Consider the following 24,894-nt stretch of genomic DNA (forward strand, 5'->3'; position numbering starts at 1 on the left):
GAATATTTCCCAGAGGGGCATTGCAGCTATAAGTCCCCTTACCTGGCAGCCAGACTGGCTTGCAAAGTCTCCTTAAGGAGAATAGTGTTCCCCCGTGGTCCCCACATAGCTTTCTCATGAGCCAGATCAGACACCCCCATACTTTGCACTGACGAGGGGCAAGCACCCCGAAACACCGTGTCTGCAAATTGGGATTCTGATCTGGCTTATATATCCTGAGTCATATTTCAAAGGATTGTTGAAAATCCACTTGTGACTTTTAGGATCGCTACTTCCAATAGGTGGCGCTGTGCTAGAGTTTGTCTCCTTTACTGGAGAGACAATTTGAATATTTCCCAGAGGGGCATTGCAGCTATAAGTCCCCTTACCTGGCAGCCAGACTGGCTTGCAAAGTCTCCTTAAGGAGAATAGTGTTCCCCCGTGGTCCCCACATAGCTTTCTCATGAGCCAGATCAGACACCCCCATACTTTGCACTGACGAGGGGCAAGCACCCCGAAACACCGTGTCTGCAAATTGGGATTCTGATCTGGCTTATATATCCTGAGTCATATTTCAAAGGATTGTTGAAAATCCACTTGTGACTTTTAGGATCGCTACTTCCAATAGGTGGCGCTGTGCTAGAGTTTGTCTCCTTTACTGGAGAGACAATTTGAATATTTCCCAGAGGGGCATTGTAGCTATAAGTCCCCTTACCTGGCAGCCAGACTGGCTTGCAAAGTCTCCTTAAGGAGAATAGTGTTCCCCCGTGGTCCCCACATAGCTTTCTCATGAGCCAGATCAGACACCCCCATACTTTGCACTGACGAGGGGCAAGCACCCCGAAACACCGTGTCTGCAAATTGGGATTCTGATCTGGCTTATATATCCTGAGTCATATTTCAAAGGATTGTTGAAAATCCACTTGTGACTTTTAGGATCGCTACTTCCAATAGGTGGCGCTGTGCTAGAGTTTGTCTCCTTTACTGGAGAGACAATTTGAATATTTCCCAGAGGGGCATTGCAGCTATAAGTCCCCTTACCTGGCAGCCAGACTGGCTTGCAAAGTCTCCTTAAGGAGAATAGTGTTCCCCCGAGGTCCCCACATAGCTTTCTCATGAGCCAGATCAGACACCCCCCATACTTTGCACTGACGAGGGGCAAGCACCCCAAAACACCGTGTCTGCAAATTGGGATTCTGATCTGGCTTATATATCCTGAGTCATATTTCAAAGGATTGTTGAAAATCCACTTGTGACTTTTAGGATCGCTACTTCCAATAGGTGGCGCTGTGCTAGAGTTTGTCTCCTTTACTGGAGAGACAATTTGAATATTTCCCAGAGGGGCATTGCAGCTATAAGTCCCCTTACCTGGCAGCCAGACTGGCTTGCAAAGTCTCCTTAAGGAGAATAGTGTTCCCCCGTGGTCCCCACATAGCTTTCTCATGAGCCAGATCAGACACCCCCATACTTTGCACTGACGAGGGGCAAGCACCCCGAAACACCGTGTCTGCAAATTGGGATTCTGATCTGGCTTATATATCCTGAGTCATATTTCAAAGGATTGTTGAAAATCCACTTGTGACTTTTAGGATCGCTACTTCCAATAGGTGGCGCTGTGCTAGAGTTTGTCTCCTTTACTGGAGAGACAATTTGAATATTTCCCAGAGGGGCATTGCAGCTATAAGTCCCCTTACCTGGCAGCCAGACTGGCTTGCAAAGTCTCCTTAAGGAGAATAGTGTTCCCCCGTGGTCCCCACATAGCTTTCTCATGAGCCAGATCAGACACCCCCATACTTTGCACTGACGAGGGGCAAGCACCCCGAAACACCGTGTCTGCAAATTGGGATTCTGATCTGGCTTATATATCCTGAGTCATATTTCAAAGGATTGTTGAAAATCCACTTGTGACTTTTAGGATCGCTACTTCCAATAGGTGGCGCTGTGCTAGAGTTTGTCTCCTTTACTGGAGAGACAATTTGAATATTTCCCAGAGGGGTATTGCAGCTATAAGTCCCCTTACCTGGCAGCCAGACTGGCTTGCAAAGTCTCCTTAAGGAGAATAGTGTTCCCCCGTGGTCCCCACATAGCTTTCTCATGAGCCAGATCAGACACCCCCATACTTTGCACTGACGAGGGGCAAGCACCCCGAAACACCGTGTCTGCAAATTGGGATTCTGATCTGGCTTATATATCCTGAGTCATATTTCAAAGGATTGTTGAAAATCCACTTGTGACTTTTAGGATCGCTACTTCCAATAGGTGGCGCTGTGCTAGAGTTTGTCTCCTTTACTGGAGAGACAATTTGAATATTTCCCAGAGGGGCATTGCAGCTATAAGTCCCCTTACCTGGCAGCCAGACTGGCTTGCAAAGTCTCCTTAAGGAGAATAGTGTTCCCCCGTGGTCCCCACATAGCTTTCTCATGAGCCAGATCAGACACCCCCATACTTTGCACTGACGAGGGGCAAGCACCCCGAAACACCGTGTCTGCAAATTGGGATTCTGATCTGGCTTATATATCCTGAGTCATATTTCAAAGGATTGTTGAAAATCCACTTGTGACTTTTAGGATCGCTACTTCCAATAGGTGGCGCTGTGCTAGAGTTTGTCTCCTTTACTGGAGAGACAATTTGAATATTTCCCAGAGGGGCATTGCAGCTATAAGTCCCCTTACCTGGCAGCCAGACTGGCTTGCAAAGTCTCCTTAAGGAGAATAGTGTTCCCCCGTGGTCCCCACATAGCTTTCTCATGAGCCAGATCAGACACCCCCATACTTTGCACTGACGAGGGGCAAGCACCCCGAAACACCGTGTCTGCAAATTGGGATTCTGATCTGGCTTATATATCCTGAGTCATATTTCAAAGGATTGTTGAAAATCCACTTGTGACTTTTAGGATCGCTACTTCCAATAGGTGGCGCTGTGCTAGAGTTTGTCTCCTTTACTGGAGAGACAATTTGAATATTTCCCAGAGGGGCATTGCAGCTATAAGTCCCCTTACCTGGCAGCCAGACTGGCTTGCAAAGTCTCCTTAAGGAGAATAGTGTTCCCCCGTGGTCCCCACATAGCTTTCTCATGAGCCAGATCAGACACCCCCATACTTTGCACTGACGAGGGGCAAGCACCCCGAAACACCGTGTCTGCAAATTGGGATTCTGATCTGGCTTATATATCCTGAGTCATATTTCAAAGGATTGTTGAAAATCCACTTGTGACTTTTAGGATCGCTACTTCCAATAGGTGGCGCTGTGCTAGAGTTTGTCTCCTTTACTGGAGAGACAATTTGAATATTTCCCAGAGGGGCATTGCAGCTATAAGTCCCCTTACCTGGCAGCCAGACTGGCTTGCAAAGTCTCCTTAAGGAGAATAGTGTTCCCCCGTGGTCCCCACATAGCTTTCTCATGAGCCAGATCAGACACCCCCATACTTTGCACTGACGAGGGGCAAGCACCCCGAAACACCGTGTCTGCAAATTGGGATTCTGATATGGCTTATATATCCTGAGTCATATTTCAAAGGATTGTTGAAAATCCACTTGTGACTTTTAGGATCGCTACTTCCAATAGGTGGCGCTGTGCTAGAGTTTGTCTCCTTTACTGGAGAGACAATTTGAATATTTCCCAGAGGGGCATTGCAGCTATAAGTCCCCTTACCTGGCAGCCAGACTGGCTTGCAAAGTCTCCTTAAGGAGAATAGTGTTCCCCCGTGGTCCCCACATAGCTTTCTCATGAGCCAGATCAGACACCCCCATACTTTGCACTGACGAGGGGCAAGCACCCCGAAACACCGTGTCTGCAAATTGGGATTCTGATCTGGCTTATATATCCTGAGTCATATTTCAAAGGATTGTTGAAAATCCACTTGTGACTTTTAGGATCGCTACTTCCAATAGGTGGCGCTGTGCTAGAGTTTGTCTCCTTTACTGGAGAGACAATTTGAATATTTCCCAGAGGGGCATTGCAGCTATAAGTCCCCTTACCTGGCAGCCAGACTGGCTTGCAAAGTCTCCTTAAGGAGAATAGTGTTCCCCCGTGGTCCCCACATAGCTTTCTCATGAGCCAGATCAGACACCCCCATACTTTGCACTGACGAGGGGCAAGCACCCCGAAACACCGTGTCTGCAAATTGGGATTCTGATCTGGCTTATATATCCTGAGTCATATTTCAAAGGATTGTTGAAAATCCACTTGTGACTTTTAGGATCGCTACTTCCAATAGGTGGCGCTGTGCTAGAGTTTGTCTCCTTTACTGGAGAGACAATTTGAATATTTCCCAGAGGGGCATTGCAGCTATAAGTCCCCTTACCTGGCAGCCAGACTGGCTTGCAAAGTCTCCTTAAGGAGAATAGTGTTCCCCCGTGGTCCCCACATAGCTTTCTCATGAGCCAGATCAGACACCCCCATACTTTGCACTGACGAGGGGCAAGCACCCCGAAACACCGTGTCTGCAAATTGGGATTCTGATCTGGCTTATATATCCTGAGTCATATTTCAAAGGATTGTTGAAAATCCACTTGTGACTTTTAGGATCGCTACTTCCAATAGGTGGCGCTGTGCTAGAGTTTGTCTCCTTTACTGGAGAGACAATTTGAATATTTCCCAGAGGGGCATTGCAGCTATAAGTCCCCTTACCTGGCAGCCAGACTGGCTTGCAAAGTCTCCTTAAGGAGAATAGTGTTCCCCCGTGGTCCCCACATAGCTTTCTCATGAGCCAGATCAGACACCCCCATACTTTGCACTGACGAGGGGCAAGCACCCCGAAACACCGTGTCTGCAAATTGGGATTCTGATCTGGCTTATATATCCTGAGTCATATTTCAAAGGATTGTTGAAAATCCACTTGTGACTTTTAGGATCGCTACTTCCAATAGGTGGCGCTGTGCTAGAGTTTGTCTCCTTTACTGGAGAGACAATTTGAATATTTCCCAGAGGGGCATTGCAGCTATAAGTCCCCTTACCTGGCAGCCAGACTGGCTTGCAAAGTCTCCTTAAGGAGAATAGTGTTCCCCCGTGGTCCCCACATAGCTTTCTCATGAGCCAGATCAGACACCCCCATACTTTGCACTGACGAGGGGCAAGCACCCCGAAACACCGTGTCTGCAAATTGGGATTCTGATCTGGCTTATATATCCTGAGTCATATTTCAAAGGATTGTTGAAAATCCACTTGTGACTTTTAGGATCGCTACTTCCAATAGGTGGCGCTGTGCTAGAGTTTGTCTCCTTTACTGGAGAGACAATTTGAATATTTCCCAGAGGGGCATTGCAGCTATAAGTCCCCTTACCTGGCAGCCAGACTGGCTTGCAAAGTCTCCTTAAGGAGAATAGTGTTCCCCCGTGGTCCCCACATAGCTTTCTCATGAGCCAGATCAGACACCCCCATACTTTGCACTGACGAGGGGCAAGCACCCCGAAACACCGTGTCTGCAAATTGGGATTCTGATCTGGCTTATATATCCTGAGTCATATTTCAAAGGATTGTTGAAAATCCACTTGTGACTTTTAGGATCGCTACTTCCAATAGGTGGCGCTGTGCTAGAGTTTGTCTCCTTTACTGGAGAGACAATTTGAATATTTCCCAGAGGGGCATTGCAGCTATAAGTCCCCTTACCTGGCAGCCAGACTGGCTTGCAAAGTCTCCTTAAGGAGAATAGTGTTCCCCCGTGGTCCCCACATAGCTTTCTCATGAGCCAGATCAGACACCCCCATACTTTGCACTGACGAGGGGCAAGCACCCCGAAACACCGTGTCTGCAAATTGGGATTCTGATCTGGCTTATATATCCTGAGTCATATTTCAAAGGATTGTTGAAAATCCACTTGTGACTTTTAGGATCGCTACTTCCAATAGGTGGCGCTGTGCTAGAGTTTGTCTCCTTTACTGGAGAGACAATTTGAATATTTCCCAGAGGGGCATTGCAGCTATAAGTCCCCTTACCTGGCAGCCAGACTGGCTTGCAAAGTCTCCTTAAGGAGAATAGTGTTCCCCCGTGGTCCCCACATAGCTTTCTCATGAGCCAGATCAGACACCCCCATACTTTGCACTGACGAGGGGCAAGCAACCCGAAACACCGTGTCTGCAAATTGGGATTCTGATCTGGCTTATATATCCTGAGTCATATTTCAAAGGATTGTTGAAAATCCACTTGTGACTTTTAGGATCGCTACTTCCAATAGGTGGCGCTGTGCTAGAGTTTGTCTCCTTTACTGGAGAGACAATTTGAATATTTCCCAGAGGGGCATTGCAGCTATAAGTCCCCTTACCTGGCAGCCAGACTGGCTTGCAAAGTCTCCTTAAGGAGAATAGTGTTCCCCCGTGGTCCCCACATAGCTTTCTCATGAGCCAGATCAGACACCCCCATACTTTGCACTGACGAGGGGCAAGCACCCCGAAACACCGTGTCTGCAAATTGGGATTCTGATCTGGCTTATATATCCTGAGTCATATTTCAAAGGATTGTTGAAAATCCACTTGTGACTTTTAGGATCGCTACTTCCAATAGGTGGCGCTGTGCTAGAGTTTGTCTCCTTTACTGGAGAGACAATTTGAATATTTTCCAGAGGGGCATTGCAGCTATAAGTCCCCTTACCTGGCAGCCAGACTGGCTTGCAAAGTCTCCTTAAGGAGAATAGTGTTCCCCCGTGGTCCCCACATAGCTTTCTCATGAGCCAGATCAGACACCCCCATACTTTGCACTGACGAGGGGCAAGCACCCCGAAACACCGTGTCTGCAAATTGGGATTCTGATCTGGCTTATATATCCTGAGTCATATTTCAAAGGATTGTTGAAAATCCACTTGTGACTTTTAGGATCGCTACTTCCAATAGGTGGCGCTGTGCTAGAGTTTGTCTCCTTTACTGGAGAGACAATTTGAATATTTCCCAGAGGGGCATTGCAGCTATAAGTCCCCTTACCTGGCAGCCAGACTGGCTTGCAAAGTCTCCTTAAGGAGAATAGTGTTCCCCCGTGGTCCCCACATAGCTTTCTCATGAGCCAGATCAGACACCCCCATACTTTGCACTGACGAGGGGCAAGCACCCCGAAACACCGTGTCTGCAAATTGGGATTCTGATCTGGCTTATATATCCTGAGTCATATTTCAAAGGATTGTTGAAAATCCACTTGTGACTTTTAGGATCGCTACTTCCAATAGGTGGCGCTGTGCTAGAGTTTGTCTCCTTTACTGGAGAGACAATTTGAATATTTCCCAGAGGGGCATTGCAGCTATAAGTCCCCTTACCTGGCAGCCAGACTGGCTTGCAAAGTCTCCTTAAGGAGAATAGTGTTCCCCCGTGGTCCCCACATAGCTTTCTCATGAGCCAGATCAGACACCCCCATACTTTGCACTGACGAGGGGCAAGCACCCCGAAACACCGTGTCTGCAAATTGGGATTCTGATCTGGCTTATATATCCTGAGTCATATTTCAAAGGATTGTTGAAAATCCACTTGTGACTTTTAGGATCGCTACTTCCAATAGGTGGCGCTGTGCTAGAGTTTGTCTCCTTTACTGGAGAGACAATTTGAATATTTCCCAGAGGGGCATTGCAGCTATAAGTCCCCTTACCTGGCAGCCAGACTGGCTTGCAAAGTCTCCTTAAGGAGAATAGTGTTCCCCCGTGGTCCCCACATAGCTTTCTCATGAGCCAGATCAGACACCCCCATACTTTGCACTGACGAGGGGCAAGCACCCCGAAACACCGTGTCTGCAAATTGGGATTCTGATCTGGCTTATATATCCTGAGTCATATTTCAAAGGATTGTTGAAAATCCACTTGTGACTTTTAGGATCGCTACTTCCAATAGGTGGCGCTGTGCTAGAGTTTGTCTCCTTTACTGGAGAGACAATTTGAATATTTCCCAGAGGGGCATTGCAGCTATAAGTCCCCTTACCTGGCAGCCAGACTGGCTTGCAAAGTCTCCTTAAGGAGAATAGTGTTCCCCCGTGGTCCCCACATAGCTTTCTCATGAGCCAGATCAGACACCCCCATACTTTGCACTGACGAGGGGCAAGCACCCCGAAACACCGTGTCTGCAAATTGGGATTCTGATCTGGCTTATATATCCTGAGTCATATTTCAAAGGATTGTTGAAAATCCACTTGTGACTTTTAGGATCGCTACTTCCAATAGGTGGCGCTGTGCTAGAGTTTGTCTCCTTTACTGGAGAGACAATTTGAATATTTCCCAGAGGGGCATTGCAGCTATAAGTCCCCTTACCTGGCAGCCAGACTGGCTTGCAAAGTCTCCTTAAGGAGAATAGTGTTCCCCCGTGGTCCCCACATAGCTTTCTCATGAGCCAGATCAGACACCCCCATACTTTGCACTGACGAGGGGCAAGCACCCCGAAACACCGTGTCTGCAAATTGGGATTCTGATCTGGCTTATATATCCTGAGTCATATTTCAAAGGATTGTTGAAAATCCACTTGTGACTTTTAGGATCGCTACTTCCAATAGGTGGCGCTGTGCTAGAGTTTGTCTCCTTTACTGGAGAGACAATTTGAATATTTCCCAGAGGGGCATTGCAGCTATAAGTCCCCTTACCTGGCAGCCAGACTGGCTTGCAAAGTCTCCTTAAGGAGAATAGTGTTCCCCCGTGGTCCCCACATAGCTTTCTCATGAGCCAGATCAGACACCCCCATACTTTGCACTGACGAGGGGCAAGCACCCCGAAACACCGTGTCTGCAAATTGGGATTCTGATCTGGCTTATATATCCTGAGTCATATTTCAAAGGATTGTTGAAAATCCACTTGTGACTTTTAGGATCGCTACTTCCAATAGGTGGCGCTGTGCTAGAGTTTGTCTCCTTTACTGGAGAGACAATCTGCTCAGCTGGTGACAGGGTTTCCTTTAATACATCTATTCGGCACATGTTTAACCATTGACTGACCCCGGACTGAATTCCAAATACTTGTATACACATGGCATGATTAGTGTTTAGACACCTGAAGTTTGTGAGGTAGGACTGAAAGGTGACTGTTTGGTAAGAAAACTTAAAGAGTAACTGTTGTTTTAATTTTTATTTAATAAATCAAGTTTATACCTTAAAAGAAGCAACTTTGTAGCTCATCTTATTAGAGAAATTTGATTTTTTCATCTCCTGGATTTATCTTTCACTCTCAAATATTCATTGAAGACAGATTTTGCCATTATTAGGGTCCGTACACACGATCAGGACTTGCTGCGTCCTGGACTCAGCGGGTCCTGACCTGCGGGGCCGCGAGACTCCTCTGCAGAAGAACACAGCAGACAACAGGGTTCAGTGTGCTGCGGTCTCTCGCTTGTATTCTCCCTATGGTCTCTCCGCAGGAAACAATTGACATGCTGTTGTTCGACAAGTCACACCGCAGCTCAGTGTTTGCTGCAGGAAAAACAAACACAATGGGCATGGTATTTCTAGAAATCCCATCCACTATGCTTGTACTGTACAACGCAGCGTTTTGGATGCAGCTGAAGTATGCTGCATCCAAAGCACTATGAATACTGACCGTGGGCACATACCCTTATAACATGAGATGACAGTTGGTGCTTTTAAAATTTTATGTAGAGGGGAGGATGAGAAGAATTGGGCAGTTAGATCCAGACATTCTGCTACAAGTTCTCCTGAAAAGGCAGTTACATTTCTGTATAGAACGTTATGAGCACTAACTGTCAACTCCTATTTCTGTAATGGGAAAAGTCTGTATTCATCAAAGACATAATAATAATAATTTGTATTTTTAAAGCGCCAACAAAACTTGCATATCTACAAAAGTGAGGTGCGGTGATAGGCCAGTCTAAAGAAATGCATTTTTAGGGCAAGCTTAAAACTGTGGGTGTTGAATTAATCAAATTGTTCTGGATAGTGCATTTCAGAGAATTGGCACAGCTCATGAAAAGTCTTGGTGACGGGAGTTGGAGGATGGGATTATTGAGGATATTAGTCTTCGGGCATTAGCAAAATAGATGGCACAGGTTGGGTGATAGACAGAGATGAGGGAGGAGATGTGGGGCAGTGCAGAACTGTGGAGGGCTTTGTGTGATAGAGATTGGTTTATATTGTATTCTGTAGAGGATGGGCAGCCAGTGCAATGACTGGCACAGTGTGGAGGTACTGGTGTAGCAGTTGGTGAGGAATATGATCTTGGCTGTTGCATTCAGGATGGATTTGAGACAGAAGAGTTTGTTAAGAGAGAGACCAATTAGTAGAGAGTTGATAGTCCAGACGAGAATGAATAAGAGCAAGAGGATTTTTTTTTGCAGAGTTATAGGTAAGAGTATGTTGAAATCTAGAGATGTGTTTAAGGTGTAGATGACATAAGCAAGTGAATCGTAGGATGTAGGCAGTGAAGGAGAGATCTGAGTCAAATATGACCTTAAGAGAGCGGGTGAGCTGCTGGGAAGTAATGGCAGAACCACACAAGGAAATGGTAATATCGGGTATAGGTAGATTAGTTGAGGGGTAAGCAAAAGGAGTTCAGTTTTTGACAAATTCAGTTAGAGACAGCAGAAAGGCAGAATTTACCTGTTGATTTGGAATTTTGAGAATGAATGATTAGTCCAGGATGAGAAAGAAGTAAAATTCTCTTATAAGATATATTACAAAGTTTCTTAATTGTGTGTACTACTGAAATATAAAAGGAAATAACTAAACAAAAAAAATGATGGTTACTCTTTAAAGGATTTTGTTTCAAATGTTGCCGTATAAAACTAAATGGGAATCTGGTCAAAATGAAAAGCACCACTAGCAGTCATTAAACATTTTGCTCAGTGTTCTTAGTATTGAAAAGTGGCAGTGATCTCACATCAGTCATTCATGTGACAGTCGCTGCAACATAAATTGTCTGTACTCCATTGTACAAAGTGACTCATACTTACAAAAAACAGAATTGTAAAGAAATGTCTTGTTGGTTTTAGGTAACAACATAGGATTTTTTTCAAATAGTAAAGCTATAAAACCTGAAAAATTAGGAAAAGAAGATGGATTCCAAAGACTCCCCCAACACACACACACACACACACACACATACACATACACACACACACACACACACACACACACACACATACACATACACACACACACACACACACACACACACATACACACACACACACACACACACACATACACATACACACACACACACACACACACACACACACACACACGCTTCTAGTCAAATCAGGAGGACAGTTGATATTGTATTTGGTTCTTTAGATCCACACAAGGTTGCCTTACCATCACTATCTCACAAAAATCACAGGGAGCCGTGTGTCATCAAGAGATTTCTCTGAAGCGAAGCGTCATTCATATAACTGAATGCATGCGTATATCCACCTTTAACAGTATGTTAGGGCAAGCACATTTTCAGTCCGTGTGCTGGTTGTGTGGGAAAAGGAAAGCACATGGACCCGATGTTAACTTAAAGTCATGGCAAAAAGTGTTTGGACTCTTGAAATTGTTCCAGAAAATGAAGTATTTCTCCCATAAAATAATTGCAATTACATATATTTTGTTATACATGTTTATTTCCTTTGTGTGTATTGGAGCAACACAAAAAAAAGACAAATTGGACATGATTTCACACAAAACTCCATGCCGGGCAGGTCTCTTGGCAATATATTTAGGGCTCACATGCACGCTCTTTGTGTCTGAAACGGACAGTGTATACACATTATGTGTCCCCAGTCTATCACTGGGAGTCTCTGAGTATGTAAGGCACCTTCCCCTGTGGGCAAGGTGCCTGAGAAATTAGGTTCCTAGCTTGTCTAGTTCCTGCTAGCATAACAGTCTCTCTCTTGCTTGCTGTTCAGACTGCATAATGCCAGCCTCCAGTACTGATTCCTTCTAGTTGTTCCAACTCTGTCCTCCAGCCTCCAGTACTGATTCCTTCTAGTTGTTCCGACTCTGTCCTCCAGCCTCCAGTACTGATTCCTTCTAGTTGTTCCGATTCTGTCCTCCATCCTCCAGTACTGATTCCTGCTAGTTGTTCCAACACTGTCCTGACAGCCTCCAGTACCAATTCCTGCTTGATGGTCCTGCCATAGAGTGGTATCTGTTGTCTACTGGCAGCCCATGCTATCCTCACCATCAGAGGCTCTGGGGAAAACTAGATAGATGCTTAGTCATGGCCTTTCAGGGTAAACCCAGTGTGACAGTATGCATTATTTGGCTGCAGGTAGGTCTCCCTTTTTGCAAAATCCAAGGGTCAGAAACACACTAGGATCAAATTAGAAAGAAATTAGTTAAAGGCGTATTCCCATGTCCAAGGTCCTATCCCAATCGGAAGTAGGTATAGTAGTAGTAATAATAATAATAATCATAATAGCAAATACCTCCAATTAGAAATGTAGTATTGTTCTTCTGATTAGCTATGTTGAGCTCACGTGCAGGGCATTGCAGTAGTTTGGGTATCCATTGTTACGATCACTAGTAACTAACTGTCACTGTATAAGAGGTCACAACCATTGATAGCTAAGCTGCAATGCCCTGCACATGAGGTAAGAGACATAGCTATATCAGGAGAACTATACAACATTTCTATATTTCTCTTAATTAGAGATATTTGCTTATTACTATCATATGTACTACATATTGGGATAGGATCTTGGAGATGGGAATAACCCTTTAAGTTCTGGTACAGACCTGGATTAATCTTACACCAATATGTAGTTGGTGTAAGAATAATATTAGCAAATACCTCCAATTAGAAATGTAGTATAGTTACCCCTGAGTCACTATGTCGCTTAGCTCATGTTCAGTGCATTGCAGCTTAGGTATCCATGGTTACGACCACGCATATAGTGACAGTTAGTTAGTTAATTGCTCATGGTCATAACAATGGATACCTAAGGTCTTCAATGCCCTGCACATGAGGTAAGTGACATAGTGAATCAAAAGACCTATACTACATTTCTAATTGGCGGTATTTGCTAATACAACCCCTGGAAAAAATTATGGACTCCCCTGACTCTGAGGATGTTCATTCAGTTGTTTACTTTTGTTTAATAAAAGCAGATCACAGACATGGCACAAAAGTAAAGTCATTTCAAATGACAACTTTCTGGCTTTAATAAACACTAAAAAAAAATCATGAAAACATAATGTGCTAGCCAGTAACGGTTACTTTTCAAGACCAAACAGGGGGAAAAATTATGGAATCACTCGATTATGAGGTAAAAATTATAGAATTATCCTGTAAATTTTCATTCCCAAAACTAACATCTGCATCAAATAAGATCTGCTCGTTAGTCTGTAGCTAAAAAGAAGTGATCACACCTTGGAGAGCTGTTGCACCAAGTGGACTGACATGAGTCATGGCTCCAACATGAGAGATGTCAATTGAAACAAAGGAGAGGATTATAGTATCAAACTCTTAAAAGAGGGTAAATCATCACGCAATGTTACAAAAGATGTTGGTTGTTAACAGTCAGCTGTGTGTAAAATCTGGACCAAATACAAACAACATGGTAAGGTTGTTAAAGGCAAACATACTTGTAGACCAAGGAAGACATCAAAGCGTCAGGACAGGAAACTTAAAGCAATATGTTTCCAAAACAGGAAATGCAAAACAAAACAAATGAGGAAGGAATGGGAGGAAACTGGAGTCAATATCTGTGACTGAACTGTAAGAAACCGCCTAAAGGAAGTGGGATTTACAAACAGAAAAGCTAAACAATATCAAGATGACTGCCTGAAGAGAACATGTAGATTCCCACAGTCATTGATGATATGGGGCTGCATGTCAGGTAAAGGCACTGGGGAAATGACTGTCATTACATCTTCAATAAATCCCCAAGTTTACATTGAAATTTTGGACACTTTTCTTATTTCATCAATTCAAAGGATGTTTGGGGATGATGAAATCATTTATCAAGATGATAATGCATCCTGCCATAGAGCAAAAACTGTGAAAACATTCCTTGAAAGAAGACACATAAGGTCAATATCATGGCCTTCTAATAGTCCGGATCTCAATCCAATTGAAAATCTTTGATGGAAGTTGAAGAAAATGGTCCATAACAAGGCTCCAACCTGCAAAGCTGATCTGGCAACATCAGAGAAAGTTGGAGCCAGATTGATGAAGAGTACTGTTTGTCACTCATTAAGTCCATGTCTCAGAGACTACAAGCTGTTATAAAAGCCAGAGGTTGTGCAACAAAATACTAGTGATGTATTGAAGTGTTCTTTTGTTTGTTTGTTTTTCATGATTCCATAATTTTTTTCCTCATAATTGAGTGATTCCATAATTTATCTCCCTGTTTGGTCTTGAAAAGTAACCGTTACTGGCTAGCACATTATGTTTTCATGAATTTTTTTAGTGTTATGAGTTTTTTTGTTAGTGTCTTAACCCCTTAACGACCCATGACGTACTGGGTACGTCATGGATCGTGTGCCGGTAAGCCCCGCCCCCTGCCGCCGGCAGGCGGCGATCCGCGCACATATCAGCTGTTATCAACAGCTGACATGTGTGCCTGCTAGCCGCGGGTGGAATCGCTTCCACCCGCGGCCATTAACCCCTTACATTTCGCTGCCAAAATCTTGGCAGCGATATGTATATGGGCACCGCCATGACAGTCACTTACCCCGCCCCTGCCGGAAGTCACGTGACATGATCACGTGACTTTCGGCAGTTGCCATGGTAGCACAGGGTCATGTGATGACGCCTGTAGCTAACATGACTCATTTCCTCTCAATGCCGGAATACAGCCGGCATTGAAAGTAAAGCAGCAAATCTGCAGTTCTCAGCTCTGTAGCTGAGATCTGCAGATAGTGCAGAGCGATCGGATTGCTGATCGCTATAGCCCCCTAGGGGGACTAGTAAAATAAAAAAAAAAGTAAAAAAAAAAGTTTTAAAGAATTAAAAAAAAATAAACAAAACCTAAAAGTTCAAATCACCCCCCTTTCACCCCATTGAAAATTAAAGGGTTAAAAAATAAAAAATACACACATATTTGGTATCGCCACGTTCAGAAATGCCCGATCTATCAAAATATAAAATCAATTAATCTGATCAGTAAACGGCGTAGCGGCAAAAAAATTCCAAACGACAAAATTACGTTTTTTGGTCGCCACAAATTTTGCGCAAAATGCAATAACAGGCAATCAAAATGTAGCATCTGCGCAAAAATGGTACCGTTAAAAACGTCAGGTTGAGACGCAAAAAAATAAGCCATCACTGAGCCTCAGATCCTGAAAAATGAGAACGCTACGGGTTTTGGAAAATGGCGCAAAACGAGCGCCACGTTTTTTGGACAAGCTTGTGAATTTTTTTTAACCCCTTAGATACAAGTAAACCTATACATGTTTGGTGTCTACAAACTCGCACCGACCTGAGGCATCACCTAGATATCTCAGTTTTACCATATAGTGAACACAGTGAATAAAATATCCCAAAAATTATTGTACAATCACACTTTTTTTGCAATTTTTCCGCACTTGGAATTTTTTTGCTGTTTTCCAGTACACTATATGGTAAAACGTATGGTTTCATTTAAAAGTACAACTCGTCCCGCAAAAAACAAGCCCTTACATGGCAAGATTGATGGAAAAATAAAAAAGTTACGGCTCTCGGAAGAAGGGGAGCAAAAAACAAAAACGCAAAAACGGAAAGTGCCCGGGGGCTGAAGGGGTTAAAGCCAGAAAGTTTCCATTTGAAATGACTTTAGTTTGGTGCCATGTCTGTGATCTGCTTTTTTTGAACAAAAGTAAACAACTGAATGAACATCCTCAGAGCCAGGTGATTCCATAATTTTTGCCTGGGGTTGTATTATCATTATTACACCTACTACACAGTGGGGTAGGATCTTGGGCTTGGAGATGGGAACACCCCTTTAAGGCTACGTTCCCACAATGAGTACCTTTGCTAAATTACGTTCCTTGTGTTTTTGAGAGTAGTTTTTGTTACCTGCATTTTGACTTGTTGTTTGTGTCTCTTTTTGGTATGTCATCTATTAAATAAAGCTACTTTCTTTTTGACACTTCCTGTTTTTTGGCTCTGACAAAGCATTATTGATACACTTTTGTATAGATCATATGAATTTTATTTATGAATTTTCCGCTTCTAATGCAATTATATTGGGAAAATTTGTGCATAAAACTCAGTGTTTCCGAAAGAGAAATTGACAAGTTGCTAATTTCAAAAATGCATCGGTTTTCAGTTTACACAGCATAACAAAAGCGCAGCAGGCATGAGATTGCTCTAAATTTCATCCAATTTGTTGGAACTGTAATATACAATGTCAAAAACTCACTGTGTATAGTAGAGCTGGAAATACGGAAGAGCGCAATAGGGTCTTAACTGTGTGGAGACAATAATAAACAAATACAAATACACTCACGTGGACTGGTTGTGAGAGCACAACGCCTATGTAGGCTTCAATGAGAATGGTCGCTGCAGGTCCAGAGCTTGATACAATAAATGAAGAGAAAAAGTTGATGTGATCCATGCTGCCAGCAGTGCAAGAAGGCTCAGAATACGTGGAGTTAAAGTAATGCTGTTTATTGGAGTCTACGCGTTTCGAAACCCACCGCTTTCTTCATCAGGACAAACCCCAATGTACCGAGAGGATTAAATGGACAACACATTCAAAAATTGCGCCAGAAAAGCACACAAGGGGGTCTGGTGACTCCTTGTTTGTCTATTTGAATAAAGGTTGATGAAAACCCAAAAAACATGTTACAACTCAACACCAGATATATACATTTTACAGATATAAATTTATCCAAAAACAATTTGTTAAAGAATGAAAAAATTAAGTATAAAATAGAAAATGAAAAACAGAAAATGAAAATAAACAAAAATGAAAACAAAAGTGAATGGGAATAGTATCGATACAGAATGCTATCAAACCAGCATCTTTTGAAAAAAAAAAAAAAAGCAGAAGCTCGTGATGTTTAGCACGGCGAATGCAATAAAAAAAAGTGCAGATGGCTGGAGCAGATACATCGGTCAGATAGATGTGAGAGAGGAGAAAAAAAAAGAAAAAGTGTGTGTGTGTGTGTATGTGTCATATATATATATATATATATACACATACATATATATACATATATATACACACACACATATATACACAGTATATGTGTATGTATGTGTAATATGCATATATATATATATATATGTGTGTGTGTGTGTATGTGTAATATATATACTGTGTGTCTATATTGTATATATAAAATATATATATATATATACTGTGTATAGATGTATGTGTAATATATATATATATATATATATAGATATATATATATACACAGTATATATACAGTACGTGTGTGTGTGAGATAATAAAAAAGTGGGCGTAGGTGAAGCGGCATAGAACCAACTGCTGAAACAAACGCAGAGGTGCGTGCTTCGGGTATGATTCCAATTACCGTAGTGTTGTGTTGCAAATGGGGTACCTAATGCAAGACCAAGGGGGTAGCTGGAGTAGAGGTAGTGATAAGGTGAGTGGGAGAAAAAAAAAGGAAAAAAGTGAAGATGATACTATGAGCGTCATTGTTTTTGAATGAAGTGAGATAGGTACAATGACTGAGATGAGTGAATTACTGGGTTAGTAGTGTTGAAAATCACTCACAGCAATAGTGCTAAATAGGATGAGCCTCTGCTTTTTTCCCAAGCAGCTGGTTTGATACTATCTATACTATTCACATTCACTATTGTTTTTATTTCAGTTTATTTTCATTTCCCATTTTTCATTTTCTATTTTACTTTTTAATTCATTACTATAGGGTTTTTGGAAAAATTTATATCAGCAAATTGTTTTTATTTAGTGTTGCAACATATGTTTTTTTTTTTTAGTTTTTCAACAATCTTTTGTCATGGCTCCACTGCAGTATTCGAACCAGTGCTCTTTGGTCATTGTTCGGTTTCCATCTTGGTTGGACCACAGACAATTGCTGAAGGATACCTTGTACTTCTTTATTATGCAGTAACAAAATGCTGCTTTTTATTTCTCAAGCCAGACCGCAACGAGCACACATACCCAATGGGTAAAATCCGATTCTCAGCTGTGCCTCTGTACGGGTTTCAAAAGCTATTTTCAACTTTTCAAAGATGGTGTTCACTGATTCCAGGTCTGCATCTGACCAGGTCTCTACTTCTAGCTCTGCTGCACCCGTTAACTGTCCCAGCACAACAGACGCTCTTTGCTTGACAGTCATTGCAGACATGTCCAACACGGTGCATATTTTCTTTTTTAACCCGATTAAGGCATCCAGTTTGCCATCATACTGAGGCAGCCACGCCACTCCTGGGACATACACCAGGGTGATCGGCATGATCGGTGCCACTGCTCCGGGCGCTGTTGCATCCACGGCCGGACCAGGCCCCGCTGCATCCTCGTCGCCTCACGCCTCCATTTTTCCGTCCCCTTTGGATTTTCTCACCACTCTCTCGTGGGACTGGAGCATTTCGGGAGCTTCCGGTTCAGGTCATCACCCACTCTGTTGGTCTGTAGTAGAGTCGTGGGCGGGGTTTCTTTTTGCGCGCTTTTCACCCCCACTATGGCGCACTTTTAGTTTTCTGCCACCCAAGATGGCGGACAGGTTTACAAGTACAAGCATAATACAGTTCACAAGGCGCATGTCCCCAGGTGTTAACGGGTCCAGTTTGATCTTGCTTGTGACGCCAAGAAAAAGCCTGTCGCACCCCAGGGCCCATGGGGTACTCGGTCCCGGGCCTGGTTTCACTGCAAAATGTCAAGGGTGTAATGGCCGGTACCCGGTACCGTGACCCTGGGGGGGGGTCGCTTTTAAAATGGGAGTATTTATAGGGATTATTACACAAGGGGTAAATGATGGTGTTTGTTTTAATGTCCATTGATAATACTTGGGCGCGGAAAGTAGGTAGGCCACACAAGGGATTGCAGCGTAACTGGTTCTTTACTTACAGAGATGTTGCTGGCAACCCGATGGAGGCTGGTCCTCACCACTGGTCCCCTTAGTTCCAGTACCGGTGTGGTGACCTGGTGGCTTACTTCCCTTGCACCCGTTTCTAGTTGGTGGGTCCCCGTGGCTTGTAGGGTCTGGGGGTCCCCTCCTGGTTGTCTTTCAGTCTTAGTCCATATGGCAGGCAGTTTGAAACCTGTTGGGTCGGTTCTCTGTTCCCGGTCCCAGGTTCTCCCGTCACTGCTGTGCCCCGAACTTTAAGGTCGTTGAGGTCCTGGGTGGTCCCCTCACCCTGCAGATTTTATCAGGTCTGCCTGGAGCGTTTTCCTGACCTAGGGCTCTGCACCCCGTCGGTGCTATGGTTCCGAGAGTACTCCGCCGTACTCCCTCAGCATCCACACGCCTGAGCCTGACAGGGACAGGTCACTGCTACACTCTCCCATCAGTACCGTTATGTCCGTCTCCTTTCACTTCCACTTACTGACTGTCTGGCCCCTCCTCCCTGGTTGTCGTCTAGTGTACTGCTTGGGTTCCACCCCTAGGTGACCATCCATTGGGTCCAACCCTAGCCCGTCACTAGTTTGGGGGGGCAGGGATTGTATGAATGTTTTGGTGTTACCGGCACTGGTCTTCTGGGTCCCTGGGGCAGGCTCTGCATCTTTGACAGGATGCAGTTCCCTGTAGCTCCTGATGGCTCAGGGGCGCTACATGACCACTGGAGAAAATGCCAGGTGGCACTCAGAGGGCAGTGTCCGGCACTGTGGCAGCTGACCCCCAGGTCAGTCTGGTACAGCTGGGATGGCTGGAGAAGAAATGGGGCACAACTAGGGAAGGCAGGTATGGGAAGGTATGCACACAGGTGCAGTAACGGGACAGGAGCACAGGATTTGACAACTAGCCAGCAGCCGGTAGACTAACTATATGCGTTGCGCAGACCTCTCTCCTAGTGGGATGATGCCTTAAGTACCTAGTGCCTCTCAGCCACATGCTTAGAGGCACTTCCAGGAGATGGTGCGCTGGCAGGCACTCTAGGCGCATTTCTGGGGGACGTGTGCGGCATGCACAGGCACCGGGAGGAGGAGGTAGACAAGCATATGGACGGCCGTGGCAGTGCAGGGGAAGACGTCTGGCTGTGCAAGTGCATCAGCGTCCCTATTAGGGAGAGACAGGGTGGTGCAGGGACACCGGTGCAACAGCTACATTGTTCATTTCTCATTATTAGACTACATGGTGTATCAAAAATATTATTTCCGATAGTGGCTTTCAGTTCTTAGCTAGCTTTTGGCATACACTGTGTGCAGAATTATTAGGCAAGTTGTATTTTATAGGATTTTTTTTTATTATTGATCAACAACTATGTTTTCAGTCAACCCAAAAAACTCATAAATATCAAAGCTTAATATTTTTAAAGTTGGAGTGGTTTTTTTTTAGATCTGGCTATCTTAGGAGGATATCTGTTTGTGCAGGTAACTACTACTGTCCAGAATTATTAGGCAACTTATTAAAAAATCAAATATATTAGCATCTCACTTGTTTATTTTCACCAGGTAAACCAATATAACTGCACAAAATTTAGAAATAAACATTTCTGACATGCAAAAACAAAACCCCAAAAATTAGTGACCAATATAGCCACCTTTCTTTATGATGACACTCAACAGCCTACCATCCATAGATTCTGTCAGTTGCTTGATCTGTTTACGATCAACATTGCATGCAGCAGCCACCACAGCCTCACAGACACTGTTCCGAGAGGTGTACTATTTTCCCTCCCTGTAGATCTTACATTTTATGAGGGACCACAGGTTCTCTATGGGGTTCAGATCAGGTGAACAAGGGAGCCATGTCATTATTTTTTCATCTTTTAGACCTTTACTGGCCAGCCACGCTGTGGAGTAATTGGATTCATGTGATGGAGCATTGTCCTGCATGAATATCATGTTTTTCTGGAACGATACCGACTTCTTCCTGTACCACTGCTTGAAGAAGTTGTCTTCCAGAAACTGGCAGTCTGGGAGTTGAGCTTCACTCCATCCTCAACCCGAAAAGGTTCCACAAGTTCATCTTTGATGATACCAGCCCATACCAGTACCCCACCTCCACCTTGTTGGCGTCTGAGTCGGAGTGGAGCTCTCTGCCCTTTACATCATCTGGCCCATCCATCTGGCCCATCAAGAGTCACTCTCATTTCATCAGTCCATAAAACCTTTGAAAAATCAGTCTTAAGATATTTCTTGTCCCAGTCTTGAAGTTTTAAATTATGTTTCTTGTTCAAAGGTGGTCGTTTTTCAGCCTCCCTTACCTTAGAAATGTCCCTGAGTATGGCACACCTTGTGCTTTTTGATACTCCAGTAATGTTGCTGCTCTGAAATATGGCCAAACTGGTGGCAAATGGCATTTTGGCAGCTTCACGCTTAATTTTCCTCAATTCATGGGCAATTATTTTGCGACTATGTTGCCAACACGCTTCTTGCGACCCTGTTGGCTATTTGCCATGAAACGCTTGATTGTTCGGTGATCACGCTTCAAAAGTTTGGCAATTTCAAAACTGCTGCATCCCTCTGCAAGACCTCTTACAATTTTGGACTTTTCAGAGCCCGTCAAATCTCTTTTCTGACTCATTTTGCCAAAGGAAAGGAAGTTGCCTAATAATTAAGCACACCTTATATAGGATGTTAAAGTCATTACACCACACCCCTCCTCATTACAGAGATGCACATCACCTGATTTACTTAATTGGTAGTTGGCTCTCAAGCCTATACAGCTTGGAGTAGGACAACATGTATAAAAATTATCATGTGATCAAAATACTTATTTGCCTAATAATTCTGCAATTCTGCACATAAAGTAGTTTTTGCTCCATATTGGGTATCAAGTTGTCATTTTCCTCAGGATACCATCTCTAGACTAGTGGACAGACTGAGAGGATGAACAAAAAGATGCAATACTTGAGGTGTTTTGATTTATCTAATCAGGAAGACTGGGTGGGTTTTTGCTTTAAATAATCGTACTTCCACGGCTACCAGTATCTCGCCTTTTTTTTTATTGTGGGGGTTTTCATCAAGTGTTTAGAAATATTTCTGGGGTGCAGTCCTTCATGCCAGAGAAGAAATGTTCTTCCTATGGGATAAAAATCTGGAAGAAGGTTGAAAGGGGTCTTTTCGTTTCTAGTGACTGGGCCAAAAAAGGAGCAAACCGCAGATGCAGAATGGCTCCTGTTGTTAGGATGGGGGAATTTGTGTGGTTGCCCTCTAAAATTTTACAGCTTAAAGTTGCCTCAAGGTAATTTGCAAGTCCTAACAGAATTACTGAGGTTTTGAATCCAGTAACTGTTAAAATTCAACTCCTCGTAGCTTAGAAAATCAACAACTCGTTGCATTAGTTCCTTCTGAAGAGATTTGTGGGGACGCCTGGTCTTCACAACATTATTGAGGAGGATATGGAGTATACAGTGGAGTGAGTTCTGGGATCCAGGCGAGTCAGATGCCGTCTGCAGTATCTGGTTAAGTGGAAGGGTTACTGTCCTGAGGATAATTCCCAGGTTAATTTGGCAGACCTTCATGCTGATCGCCTGATAAGAGAGTTCCATCAGCATCTTTGGAGATTGCTGAGGGTCCAGTGGACCCTTGTAGAAAGAGGTATACTGTCATGGCTCCACTCCTGGTTGTTAGTTTATTTTTCTTTTTGGTTGGACTACAGCCTGTTTTGTGTTGGTCATAACTGCTGAAGGATCTCTTGTCTTTCTTTCTTATGCTGTGCCTTCCTGTTTCACTTCTATTCAGGTGTATGCACTTTCTTGTTTGGTTTGCCCGATCACATCTTGGGAGGGGCTCTTTATACTTACTACCCACATGCCTCAGTGCTGGCTATATTTTCGGTTGGATGGTTGTCTGGAATCCCAGCTCCTCAGTTAAGGTTTTCTCACTGAAACATTGCTATTGCTATTACCTGAAGTTTAATTTGTGTGAATCCCTTCCCAGTTAACCTCAGAGCTGCAGGGTATCAGTGCCACCCAATTATTTATTATGCCTCTCACAGGCAGAGAAGTAGTACTTTATAACACTACTGTTACTACAAGTACCAATATAATACAGATAATTAGAACATAATATTTGGGCTTGCACAATAATTTTTGGCAACCTTTGGCAATTCTTTGGTACAAGCTAATGGCACTTTCTCTTCAGCTTACAGATTTCAGTGATGTTCCATGTGCCGTACGGTCCCTTCCACCCCAGTGGTATCACACAGTTCAAGTTCGGAGAATACGATCACTCAGGGCTCGAAGTAACAGTGATCCACTACAGGGAAAAAACTTGGGACAGGGGTTTCAGTGGGTGAGTGTGACTTTAGTTATAACTACCCATTATATCAAATCTTTCTATCTGTGTTGTACATTTGTGTCTGTAGTTATTTGTTTAAATAACAAAAAAAAATGTATATTTGTCATTTTAGTTTAAGATGGATGACACTGCTCTTTTATTAAAAAATATAATTGAGGGGAAATTTACCCAAAATTACAAGATTTTTCCAGCAAAAATTACACAGGAAACTGTATCGAACCTTTTATTATTATTATTATTATTATTATTATTATTATTATTATTTAATTAAAGCTGTAAAAAAACAAATTGTACATATGAGAAACCATCCAGAACCACTAAAAGAATGAAAATCGTCTGGTTTTTTTTGACTGGCTGTAAAAAAGATGATTTCTCATTTGCTCATATGCACTTACGCTTAGACTGGTGTATGAGACACCAGTCTTAATAAAATTCCCTTAAAATGTTTGCTTTGTAAAGCATAGAACTCAATAATCCTTGAGACACAAGTAACGTATGGGTAAAATCTAGGAACACTGCACTGTGCAGCCATTACCAAAACTCAGTGCATACTCTCCTGTATTTGAATATATAAATATGCGCTCTTCAACATTGAAAGTGCAACACCAAAACAGAAAAATTGTGGAATTATGAAAATCACACAATCGATAAACATGTTAATGATATTCAAATAATGAAAACATGGAAATACATTTTTCAAAACATTTTGATTTATTCTGTATTGAGCATGAGTGCTTGAAATCCCTGCACTTACATGCCTTGGCTACTACGTATCAATCAGGTTAGTTATGGTTGTATGAGGAATGTTCTGGCATGCCGGATGCATTTGGGCACGAAAATAATTTGTGATGACAAACACATGACGTCCTAGATGTGTTTGATGGGAGACATGTCCAGAGACGCTGCAACCCATGGTAACACATTAAGGCCCAGAATAAAGACTAGAGGGGTCCAGCTACCATACATTATGCCACCTCACACCATAATCCTAGGAGTAGGGTCGGTGTGATGTTCCCTTGTGTGTGCATCTTCATGGTATTGTCCACATGGTCCACATTATAGCAACCAAGTCATATTCTGTGAATGAAATAAGCATTGAACCTATCACCAGTTTTCAAAGTAAATATATTTTTATTGACATGAATTTCTTACCAAATGTCAATAACAACCCATCTAATCCACACAGGCAAAGGAATCAAATTATAGATGTCCATAAATGTAGTGATGAGTAATAATGAGAAATTACTCAGGAAAAAAGTATTGAATACATGAAGAGAGGTGCAAAAAATCCATGGAAAGTAAAAGCTGAAATCTATCAGTAATTAGAAAGCAATTCTGTCACCTAGTGAAAAATAATATCAGCTGGAGCCACACAAGAAACATCTCATGATGGGTAAAACCATGAGCAGTTTCAAGACCTTCCTTCTCAACCTTATTGTTTCAAAACATACTAATGGTATTGGTTACAGAATAATTTCTAAACTACTGAAGGCTCCAGTGAGCACTGCTGGGGCCATAGTGTGGAAGTGGAAAGAACATCACTTCAACATAAACAGGCCATGGTCAGGTACTCCCCACAAGATTTCAGACAGAAGAGTGAAAAGAACTATAAGAAGAGTTGTGCAATAGCCAAGAAACACCTCTGGAGAGCTACAGAAAGACCTGGAATCAGCAGGCACAATTATTTCAAAGAAAACCATAAG

The 24,894-nt window shown here is 43.1% G+C and overlaps 1 protein-coding gene across 2 annotated transcripts in view; it reads left to right on the top strand.

Moving 5' to 3' along the window:
- Window positions 1-24,894, top strand: part of CDK15 (cyclin dependent kinase 15) — a 379,934-nt gene that overhangs the window by 25,661 nt on the left and 329,379 nt on the right. For both annotated transcript variants that reach the window (XM_075317605.1, XM_075317606.1), the window contains one exon: window positions 23,036-23,185. In XM_075317605.1, coding sequence (XP_075173720.1) covers window positions 23,036-23,185 — 150 coding nt within the window. The remainder of the gene's footprint in view (window positions 1-23,035; window positions 23,186-24,894) is intronic.

This window comes from Anomaloglossus baeobatrachus, chromosome 7, assembly GCF_048569485.1.
Source record: "Anomaloglossus baeobatrachus isolate aAnoBae1 chromosome 7, aAnoBae1.hap1, whole genome shotgun sequence".
In the NCBI taxonomy this organism is placed as follows: domain Eukaryota; kingdom Metazoa; phylum Chordata; class Amphibia; order Anura; family Aromobatidae; genus Anomaloglossus; species Anomaloglossus baeobatrachus.